The following is an 11,140-nucleotide window of genomic DNA, read 5'->3' as shown; positions in this document are numbered from 1 at the left end:
AGTGGTCACGGTTGCTTCGGACGCAAGTTTGGTTTTCTCTGGGCTTAACATTCCCATCACGCTGTCTGTGGGTAGCCCACACCAGGAACCTTCATCTCCTAGGTGCAGGCTCAGACCCACCCCTTTCAGAGGTTCCGCCCGGCCTCTCTGTGCACTCAGCCCCGCACAAAGATGGCGCGGAGGCAAACTGGACCAATAGGAGGTGGCGTTGCTCCTGGTTACCTAAGTAACAGCCAATGGGCAGCAAGAATTGGGCGTGAGGGATGGCGGCCTCCGGTGGGACAGGCGGTGGAAGTGGTGGAGAGGAAAGTGGAAGGGGGAGAGCCAGGCGGAGTAAAGGTCTCTGCCGCCGAAGCCCCGCGTTGGGGCGTGACAGTAGTCCCGAAAGGCCTAGCCCCAGTCGGCTGGCAGCACGGGTGAGAGGGGGCTGCGAGAGAATGGTCAGCCAGGTAGGGACAGAGGAGCCAAGCGGAAGACCCGGGCTGGGGAGCGCGGCTTCGTCCTGATGCCCTGACCCGAGGGCGGCTGCCTGGGGTGGGTACCAAGCCCAGCTCGAGTTTAGACCACTCGTCAAGTCTCGGGAGAGCGCGCAGCACCCGGGTTAGCGGTCAGAGCATGAGGGGCTGCGTCTGGAGGGAATGACAGAACTGTGTGAACAGAAGAACCTGCGGGGCTGGAGAGCAAACCCAGGTAGATGGAAGGCGCGGGGCTGGAATGCAAGAATGGGGTGGGAGAATGGGTGTTGCCTTGTGGAGATCTAGGGCTTTGTTTACTCTGGGCCCGCCTCCACCAAGGTGGTGGAGATAAGTCCTGCATACCGAGGCTTGGGGAATGGGAAGCCTGGATTACTTTGAAGGGTGGCATCTTTGTCTAGACCGTTTAGATACCAACAGGCGTATCTCGTATTAGGACCCGGCCCAGGCGTTCTCCTTTCCCTTTAAATAGAGTAGTGTTCTGATAGCATTACTCCCTAGTCTCTATCGCTTCCAGGTCTTCCTTGTTGTCTTTCTGGTGCCACTGTTTTCTTCCCACCTTCTTAACAATACATTTGTTTACTTTTCAAGTAAGAGAAAAGGGGGTTAGATTTATTATTTTAAAAAAAAATTCAAGGTCATTTAAATGCACTTAAAACATCTTTCTGTTCTAATTTCCTAAAAAGCTTAATATTTGTTCATCAGAGCCTTCATTTTCTTTTTTTTTTTTTTTTAATATTGACAGACCTTTATTTATTTATTTATATGTGGTGCTGAGAACCGAACCCAGTGCCTCACACATGCCAGGCAAGTGCACTACCACTGAGCCACAGCCAGAGCCCAGAGCCTTCATTTTCTTATCATGAAGATTTTAAAAGACTACAAAATGCTTTTATTATAACTGAAAGAACTTTGGCAAGACTGTCATACTCTGGGAAGGGTGGCTTATCCCAGAGTTGTGTTTTGAAATATCTGGGACATAAGAAAACAAAGATAGCAGGAACCAGGCATGGTGGCACATGCCTATAAGTCCCAGTAACTTGAGAGGATTGCAAGTTAGAGGCCAACCTCAGGAACTTAGCAAGGTCCTCAACAACCCAGCAAGACCCTGTCTCAAAAATAAGAAAGAAAAAGGGCTGGGGATGTAACTCAGTGGCAAAGTACCCCTGGGTTCAGTCCCCAGTACCAAATAAATAAATAAATAAAATAGCAGGGATGTATTTCTAGTATGCAGAGTAATAATATATTGGTTTATAGAGAGAAAATAGTAATTTCCTTTTAGGTAAATGTTTGAGCTGATCCTGCAACTCATCATCCATGATCCATGAATGTGGGTGGATTCCTGTTTAGAAGCAGGAATCTTCACCCCTAGGCCATCTATTCTCTTTAACAAGATTATTTAAATAACATACAAGTGCCGTTTTGCATCCCTTATCAGTCATTATCAACACTGACTATATTAAACTAGATTTGTCTCAGTGACCATGGTTACTGGTGAAATTCTTTTTTTGCACAATGGCTATGCAGCTGACTCTTAATTAGCATGGCTAATTACATAAGTTGTAAATTAAAATTCTGACACTATATTCTGCAGTGATAATATGAATTATTTGCCACATGTAGCAATTTCCAGCCAAAAGTATCCATGAATTCTATTCCATCTGCCCTTTAATTGGTACTTCTGATGGTAGTCTTAGGAATGGACATGAATTTGACAAACAATTACTAAAGGGAATTTGCTATTTCTCCCTAGATAATGGAAATTTGTAATATGTACTTTTGAAAACAAATAGGAAAGAATGATGGTAAGGTTGAGGTTAAGAGATGGGGTTCCAAGTTACTGTTGAGGTATAATAAGTTATCCCCCAATTTAGTATCTTTTAACATGATGTTCACAGATTCTGTAGGTCAGGAATTTGGGACTGGTACCGTGGGGATGGCTTCTCTTTGCTCCATGATATCTCAGATTAGATTTGCACTCAGTGGCTGGAGGCTCAAATCATCTGAAGGCTCCTTTATTGATGCCTGGTACCCAAGCTAGCATGATTCAGAGATGTGGATGGCCATCTGGAGCAACAACTCTCTGGCTTGCTTCCTCATTGCATGGGAACCTCCAGGTAGTTGGACTTCTTATGTGGTGGCTCAGGTCTCCAACTGTGGGTGCGCCAGTGAGCAGATGGAAGTTGCATCATCTTTTATGATCTAACCACAGAACACACATAGCTTCCATCATTTTCTATGGTTGAAGCAGTCACAGTCCTGCTCAGATTCAAGGGAAAGGAATTAAACTTCACGTTTTGATATATCATTGGCAGGTCAGATTATATTTGAACATATAAGACAGGAGATATTATTACAAACATCTTTGGAAAATACAGTCTACCACATTTGGTAATAAGGTAACCTTTCAAGTTTCATCAGTTTCCTTAAAATATTTAGGGTACAGGTCCCAAGGGCTAACAGCATACCAAAAGGTTTACAACTAAAAGGCAGGGCTAGGATATTGACCATAGATAATCTTCAAACTGGAGAAACTTTCCCTTTTTTTAGGGACCTTATACTAGTTTCTCTGGAACAAGATGGGATACCACTCTGGAAGTTTCGTGTAGCCTTTAGGAAAAGTAAGTACAACGGATGCTCCCTCTAAGTCCCAAGGTAGTCATTATGGCTCCTCAAACCCCACTGCCATACCTCTTCCCAAATTTGGAGTGAAGCCATGTTAATTAATACTTCTAAACATTTAAAGGAAAGATTCTTATAGCCTTGATTTTGTGTTTATGTTCTAGAGTGATGGCTTAGTTATAAATTTTGTAAAAGATACATATCTTCAGATTACAATGGACATGTTTTGAAAGGATGAACTGTTTCTGATCTGTACATAAGTTGACTATTAGTGCTGTGACTTTATTAGATCTGAGAGAGTCGAAGATGACTTATAGCTATCAAAATGCCTAGCTGCACTTGACAGAATTTTCCTCAGCTGTTCTGATGGAAAATTTATTCTCTTCCTCTCATTAATGTTGCATTTGCAATGAAGTCATGATGACCTCTATTCAAGCACACTCTGATGTTGAGCTGATGGTAAGAGTCTGTGGGCCTGAAATTAGATGCTGACTTTATGAGACATTCATAGGACAGAGGACACAGCAGGTACCAGCATCACTTTTCTGAGAAAATAGCCCCTGGAGATTTGGAGGGGCTTTAGTACAAATAGAAAATGACCCTTGCCTGGGAGTGCCTTTTACTAAGTGAAGGACGTTGCATGTGTAGTTGCTGACCGATAACTAAAGAAGTGAACAAGTCCCAGAGAAGTGACCCCAAACATCTGTGGGAGAGCTTCCACAAGGCTGGCCTTTATTGTGGGGCTAGAAATGAATGTTTCTCCATATTTGATTGAGAACATAGGGATTCTCAGGACTTACCTGGCCTTGTGTCTGAAACTAAAGCTTAGAGACAGGGCCAGGACCTCAAAGATGTGCCTGACCCTGCTGTGGTGAGACCAGGCTGCTTTCACATTAGACCTTTTCTGGGTTTTGGGTATCTGTATCAAAAACAGCCAAAATAGCCCATAGGATATTGATGAAGAACAGATGGGTGGTGATTATAGTTTTTGTTTCTTCTTCTTAGCTTTTACCTCATTAGTCCAACTTGCAAAATTGTTCTGTTTCAAAATGTTCTTTGAATTATGTTGGTGGCATTTTGATACTGAGCAGAGACTTTAGAGAATCACATCTAGTTGTGTGCACCAGGTCTTGCCCCTGTGCTGAAAAGAAGGTACATGTGTCCTGATGGTACTCAGTCAGGTGCCTGAAGTTCAGACTCTAGGTTAATTATTAGTCACAGGGAACCTTTCAATGGTGATTTATACCTCAGAGAGCTTTTTACACATTATTTCCATTTAGCAGAATAATAGTCCACAGCTTTCAAGTGAGAATCCAGTGATGGCTTGTTAAAACTGCAGACTCCCTAGCTCCACCTGTATAGAATCTGATTCGATAGGTCCAGGTTTGGGCCTAAGAATCTGCATCATTGTCATTTGAGAAAACATTGTATTGCTTAGATCTAGAAGAGATGAAGGGGTGAGTAGAAAGGCTTAGGAAATTTTTTTAAATAGGGTTTGAATTTTTTAAATAATTTCAAATAATTCAGTAATTTAAAATAGAATTTCAAATAATTCTATTTGTCTCTGTTTACAGTCAATGATATTTTGAATATCTTCTTATAGAATATCCTGAATAGAGCATTCTTTTACCATCTAGCCTGATCCAATGGTGGTTTTTTTCCATGATGCATTTTGTCGTAGCATTTCTTCTGCTCCCACTGCACTGTATCCCCCTGGACCACCCATTCATACTTGGATGTATCAGTTGGCTTTTGCTGGGTGATAACACCCACCCTAAAATACACTGGCTTGAAACAACAAGTCTTATTTGTCAGTGTGATTTCTGTGAGTTTGGGGCTCAGCTCAGCAGGGCAGCTGTCCTGGTCTTGCTTTCATTGTTACCATCCCTGTTCACAATGCCCTTCAGCCCCGCTGTCACTCAAAACTCCCACTTCCCTCTCTTAGTTGCTATAAACTCTGCCTAGCTTTCAGAGATCTCCATGAGCTAACCTGACCTAAAATTAGAGGCCATAGTACAGGATAAGGAGGACTGGCCATAGTCAGGGGAGGCTTGTGTGCTAATCCCATCTTGACCACTAATAAACTTTTTTTTTTTGGTACCAGAGATTGAACCCAGGGATGCTTAAGCACTGAGCCATATCTCTAGCCTTTTTAAAATATTTTCTCTAGAGACAGGGTTTTGCTGAGTTGCTTAGGGCCTCACTAGTTGCTGAGGCTGGCTTTGAACTCGCAGTCCTCCTGCTTCAGCCTCCCAAGCTACTGGTATTACACGCATACGCCACCACACTTAGCCACTAACACATTTTTTAACCACTCTGAGTTTCTATTTCTCCATCTGTAAAATGAGAGAGTTTGGACTAAGTCTACAAGGTCTTTTTAGATTTAAGATTTTTGGCTGAGTGTACCCATTACTCCCTAAATAAGCTCTCAACTGAATCAGACCAGGCTTCTTATTTTCCCATTGGATATCCCATGTGTACGTTGCTCTTTCTGCTTTCATTTCTTAGTTTTCTTTGCTGCTCATTTTAAATTCTGACCATGCCTCTTTGTTAATCTCTGGTATCCAACTTGTCACTCTATTACATTTTCTCTGGTATAATTCAGTGGTTTAATTGCTAGTCTTATCTACTAGATTATCACCTCACTGAGGGAAGAGACTATATTGTATACATCAACTCAGCACGTAGTGGGTGTTGAGTAACAATTTGTAGATTAAGCCTTCATTTCCATCCCAGATCATAGATAATAGAGAAAACTCTTAAGTGGGAAAAAGAAGTGCATGGGCAGATGTGGTGGTTGTGGTGGTGGTGATGGTGGTGGGGATGATGGTGGGGGTGGTGGTAATGGTGGTTGTGGTGATGGTGGTGAGGATGATGGTGGGGGTGGTGGTGATGGTGGTTATGGTGGTGGTGGTGGTGGTGATGGTGGTGGTTATGGTGGTGCTGGTGGTGATGGTGGTGGTTGTGGTGGTGGTAATGGTGGTGGTGGTGATGATGGTGATGGTGGTGGTGGTGGTGATGATAGTGATGGTAGTGGTAATGATGGTGGTGGTGGTAATGATGGTGGTGGTGATCATGGTGGTGGTGATGATGGTGGTTGAAAAGGAGGGTGTTTTTGTTCAATGTACCCAAGGTGACATATACTTACCAGTCTGGTAGCCTTTAAAGTACATCTGTGAAATGACTTTGCTGTCCATTCCTCCAGCCATCCCGTGACACTGACTCTTTTCTGTTTATTTTCTACAGACTTCATCTTTTTCTTCTGTAAGCTGTCACCATGACCCTGACAAAAGGTTCTTTCACCTACTCCAGTGGGGAGGAATATCGTGGAGAGTGGAAGGAGGGTGAGAAGGACCCTGAGGGGATCCAGTGATGAACAAACACTTCATTCAGCTGAAGGAAAATACATCAGGATAGAGAGCCAATTTTATGGATCCTCATTTCTTACTCCAGGGCTTAATTTCACACAGTGCCTTTCCTTTGTTCTATTTTAGGATTAAATAAAGGAATTAGAGAATGCTGTTGTTAATCTAACCTGCACAAATAAGTTGAATCTTTCCAAAATTCTAGATTTGCAGTGTTATAATATCCTTTCATGCTTTAGTAGGATTGAGATTTTCTTAAATAAATGATAATGTAACCAGAAGAACAAAATGAATTCTTTAAAAGCCAGTAAATTGAGTACAGAATTTGTTGCAGTGTCTTGATTACAGTGAACCTTAAAAAGTTAAAGAAGATCTGGAAATTAGGGCAGACACTTAAGACCAAATGACATTCATTCCCTTGAATTTCCTGTGACAGACAGCTCGTTACATTTGGAAGTATCTATTCATAGGAATAGAAAAACTCTTCAGAGCCTGAGACCAGGCAGGAAGTGGTTTAATGATGTTCGGTTTGGAAACACAATCTGGCCATTTAAAGACTCATGTGTCCAGTCCTAGTCAGCCAGGAACTGCCTGGAGGAGACTGGATCTCCAGTGCAGCAGGTGATATACCCTTGAGCCATGAGGAATTGTGCATTTTGTGACCTTGCCTCCTTCTGTCCCAAGTCTTTTCTCCCCTCCCCCAACACTTGCTGTCCCCTTTAATACAGCCTTTTAGAGGAGAGACTTGCTGAGGCTCTGCTGGGTGGTCTCTACCCACCGAAAGAACGCCCTTGCACTGTCTGAACAGCATGACTGCTTCCCAGCATCTTGCCCAGGTTTTCTGGTCAGGTTAGTGAGTGGGCACAGCCCTATTGATGTAACAGAGCTAAGCCAGTGCTGCCAGTCAGGCTGTTAAGTTTATTCCATAGCTTCACAATGCTAAAGGGTGCTTTTATTTTTTTCTCTGAGAGGCAGTATAGCTAAGGTCAACAGAGGGCTGCAAGTCAGGCTGTCTGCTGCATTTGCATTCTTGCTATAAACTTCCAGCTCTGGCATCTAGAGTAAGTTACTTAGCTTCTCCTTGCCTCCATTTCCCCATCTATTCAATGGGAATAATAATAGTACTGTATCTACCTCATAAGGTTACCACAGGATTAAATAAGATCATAAATACTAAGTGCTTAGAAGAGTGGCTGGCTATGAATGTTGGCTACTATTATTTTAAGAGCTCTCTTATTCATACTTAGAGAGATGTGCTCCAAATCTGATGGTTGAGACTTAAGATGGGAGGTTCCAGGTTTTTCTGGTGTCAGACTCTGCCCTGCTAATGCCACCATTTTTTTTCTCTCTTTTGTGAATAGGGTCATGAAATGTATGGGATGCTAGGCAAGTGAGAAGGGAGCCTGAAGTTGCCCCATTCTAACCTGTACCCTTTTTGTTCAGGCCGCAGGCATGGTTTTGGTCAACTGCTGTTTGCAGATGGTGGGACCTATCTGGGTCATTTTGAGAATGGGCTCTTTAATGGCTTTGGGGTACTGACCTTTTCAGATGGTTCAAGGTGAGTATTTCTCAGCTTTAAACAAGGGAGACTCTGATATAAAAATGGGATATTAGTGAATCTGATCAACCTTGAATTTGTCCCAGGCACTCTAGAAAACAGACCAGGAGTGGGCAGTTCTTTTATTGGTTACTTTTTAAATAGATTTGAAATTTGAAATATCAGGGAGGTGAGTGACCTTCCACCCCTGCTCCATTCATTTAAGTTCTTTTCCTGAGATTGAGCCTTTGAATCCTCCTGCCCCAGCTTCCCAAGTAGCTGGGATTTACAGTCATGCACCACCACACTGGACTTGGCTCCATGGCACTTTTAACTAATACATACCTGCAGCTGCTTGACTCAGTTAACCTGGACATCTAACTTGCCCATGAAAGGCTAACCTCTTGGTGTTTCTGCAGGTATGAGGGGGAGTTTGCCCAGGGCAAGTTTAATGGCGTCGGAGTCTTCATTCGGCATGACAACATGACCTTTGAGGGGGAATTTAAAAATGGTAGAGTAGATGGTTTTGGTAAGTTGCATCCCGGTAGGTTGGGTAACGTAGGCCAGCCTAATGTAGGTTTAGGCTGTTTAGTTTTAATTCTTCTGTGGATGTCCAGCAATCAATAGTGATCATGCCTTAATGATCCTAATGATATCTGTCAAACTCACCAATGGAGCATGCCTGAGTAGAGCTGGGAGTTTTGTTTTGTTTTTGGTATTGGGGATTGAACCCAGGAGCACTTAATCATTGAGTTACGCCCCTATCTCCTTTCATTTTTTTATTTTGAGGCACGGTCTTACTGAGTTGCTTAGGGCCTCACTACGTTTCTGAGGCTGGTCTCAAACTTGTGATCCTCCTGCCTTAGCCATGGTACCCAGCTGAGTTTTTTACTTCTATAGCCTCTACACAAAAGCTGAGCTCTGCAACGTTAATGTTACTGTCATATTTTCTCTGCCCTCAAAGGCCTGCTGACTTTCCCTGATGGTTCTCATGGAATACCCCGCAACGAAGGTCTATTTGAGAACAATAAGCTGCTGCGGAGGGAGAAGTGTTCTGCGGTAGTTCAGCGGGCCCAGAGTGCCTCCAAGTCCGCCAGAAATCTCACTGCTTGATGAGGCAGTGGGCACAGCTGGAATAGTGTCAGTAAAGCCCATGACCACCTGAGATGAACAGAATGAACCAGATTTCAGATGAGATGAGGATGACCACGGAGCCGAAGCCTGTGATGTGCCCCATCACCTGCCAATCAGCAATTTGATCACAGAAAGTGCTAAGGATTTTGGCCCAAAGACCCCTCAGTGGTTAGCAGTTCTGTCTTTTCTTGATGCTTATTTGCTGAAGACAGGAGCTGTGTTTTCTTACTTGTCGACATTTCCTGTTCCTGAGACCTGGGGTTACCCAGTACAGAGTGGCTGCGGCCTTCACTCCATTTACTGCCAAGTGATTCAGAATGTCCTCATTCTGCCTATGTTTGGGGCACATGACCCTAGCCCCCATAGGGCCAATGCTGTGTGCTGCCCTGGCAAAATGAGGTACAAGATAGACAGTACAGTGACCCTGTGAAAGTCGGGCCAGAACTTCTCTGTACATGAGCCCCTCATTCAGTGCAGTTTGAATCCTGACTCCAGGCTCCAACTTTGTCTGATCAGACTAGTCTTTGTGTCTGCTTATTTCCCCTGTGAAGGATCTGGTAAGAGTGTTGTTTTCTTCTTTCTTGACTTTACAAGTCATGTTCCTTACCTGAGTTAGGGCATATAATCCAATCTCCATTTGTGTCTCTCCGTTCTTAGAGTCTATCAGAGAGAATTCCTTTGTGGCATAGTCAAGAAAGAAACTGATGTAATAGTAACCTCATAAGTTGTATTCATTACTCACTCCAGGTCAAGGGGCAGACATATCCAGCCTCAAGGCCTTCCTGGGGAGTGGACTAAGTGCTGGGGAAGGCCTGCATCGACACAGTTCTTTCCCTGTAGGTGGTAGATCAGACTCACCTACACCCCTGGGTGTAGGTAGACTCACACCCACCCTGGGACTGTGGTGAACTAAAAGCATTGGCTGTTCCTCGCATTTGACTTGCTATAACTCTCCCACCAAGAGCCTTGATCTTCAGGCCTTGGTCAGATTTTGGAAGGTGGAATCCCTATACAGTTCATCATGAGGCCTCCAGTTACCACAGGACCCAGACATACCCCCAGCTCCCATCCTCACACCGAATCTCCCTCAACAGCAGACTATGGTGGAAATTATAACCGTGTGCCTCTATTTATTCTGTGAACTGTATTGTAGAATCAAGTGTTCATAGAAATAAACAAATCACCAGATCTGCCTATACTTTGTTTCTATGACTTTCTTGCCCTGAATCCTCATGAATACCAACACATTTGTTCTTTATAAAAGTTAAATCAGTGTGGGGCTTGGAACTGACAGCTGTACTATATAAAACATCACCTAATTCTCAGAATGTCTGCAGAGTAGAATGTATGAACTTTTTTTTTTTTTTAATCAGACAAGATTAAGTTGCCCAGAGTGGTGAATGGATAAGTAGAGCTGGGTGGAATTCTATCACGGTCTTTCTGATTCCAGCTCCCTTTCTATAGGCCTCCCCTCACCCTGAACATCATAGTGTGCAAGGCCTGAGATCATTATAGCCAGACCTGCTGGTTGACTTTAGTCATATCTCCTCATACCTGGGTTTCCCTGTTTCTGCAACACTAGAGCGACAGAACTTCCCCCACCATGTTATGTGGGAGGCCAACATAGCATGTGACCAGCGTTTGCTTCTCCTCCTGATCAGTGTTGGTCACCCCATGATCTGGTTGCTTAAGTAACTGAAGACAGTAGCCCCAATCTTAATGCAATGTGTCTTCATGCATGGGCGTAACTTCCTACATCCCCAGGGATTGAGCTACGCTCACCTGTTCCTTTGTGATATTACCCCTTGCCCTGTTCGGGATAGAATGTTCCATGGAAACACCCTTTGTGTGTCCCCTCTCTTACTCTGCCCTTGGGTGAGGCCTACTAGGTGTCAGTCAACCTGCTGACAGCAGACATCATGAAGCTAGACTCAGCCCCTTGAAACTGACCCCTTGCCTCATTTGAATGGCTTCTCCTCAATAAAAGGGGTCAGCTTTCTCTCTTTCTG

General features: G+C 43.8%; 1 protein-coding gene across 7 annotated transcripts; it reads left to right on the top strand.

Moving 5' to 3' along the window:
- Positions 1-266: 266 nt before the first annotated feature.
- On the top strand, positions 267-10,329 carry Morn4 (MORN repeat containing 4). Of its 7 annotated transcripts, none has more exons than XM_058581187.1 (6): positions 267-690; positions 3,024-3,094; positions 6,342-6,388; positions 7,904-8,018; positions 8,417-8,526; positions 8,962-10,329. In XM_058581187.1, exons 3-6 carry the CDS (start codon positions 6,373-6,375, stop codon positions 9,108-9,110), a joined length of 390 nt encoding a protein of 129 aa, XP_058437170.1. In that variant the 5' UTR covers positions 267-690; positions 3,024-3,094; positions 6,342-6,372; the 3' UTR covers positions 9,111-10,329. The 7 variants fall into 7 exon arrangements, with proteins under 7 accessions (XP_058437170.1, XP_046305924.1, XP_058437168.1 ...); XM_046449968.1 differs by having other exon boundaries at positions 6,342-6,439; XM_058581185.1 differs by having other exon boundaries at positions 6,342-7,309.
- Positions 10,330-11,140: the final 811 nt, after the last annotated feature.

The sequence above is a fragment of the Marmota monax genome, unplaced genomic scaffold (genome assembly GCF_021218885.2).
Source record: "Marmota monax isolate L192 unplaced genomic scaffold, Marmota_monax_Labrador192_F-V1.1 WCK01_AAM20220418_F8-fsc00004, whole genome shotgun sequence".
In the NCBI taxonomy this organism is placed as follows: Eukaryota; Metazoa; Chordata; class Mammalia; order Rodentia; family Sciuridae; genus Marmota; species Marmota monax.
Note: the sequence above shows the minus strand (reverse complement) of the source record. Positions and strands in the feature narration are given on the sequence as shown.

Excerpts from the sequence above, each read along its gene's own strand:
- Morn4 (XM_046449967.1), top strand. The coding sequence starts at position 6,373 with ATGACCCTGACAAAAGGTTCTTTCACCTACTCCAGTGGGGAGGAATAT. Across the intron at positions 6,440-7,903 it reads TCGTGGAGAGTGGAAGGAGG|GCCGCAGGCATGGTTTTGGT; the intron begins GTGAGAAGGACC and ends CTTTTTGTTCAG. Across the intron at positions 8,019-8,416 it reads ACCTTTTCAGATGGTTCAAG|GTATGAGGGGGAGTTTGCCC; the intron begins GTGAGTATTTCT and ends GTGTTTCTGCAG.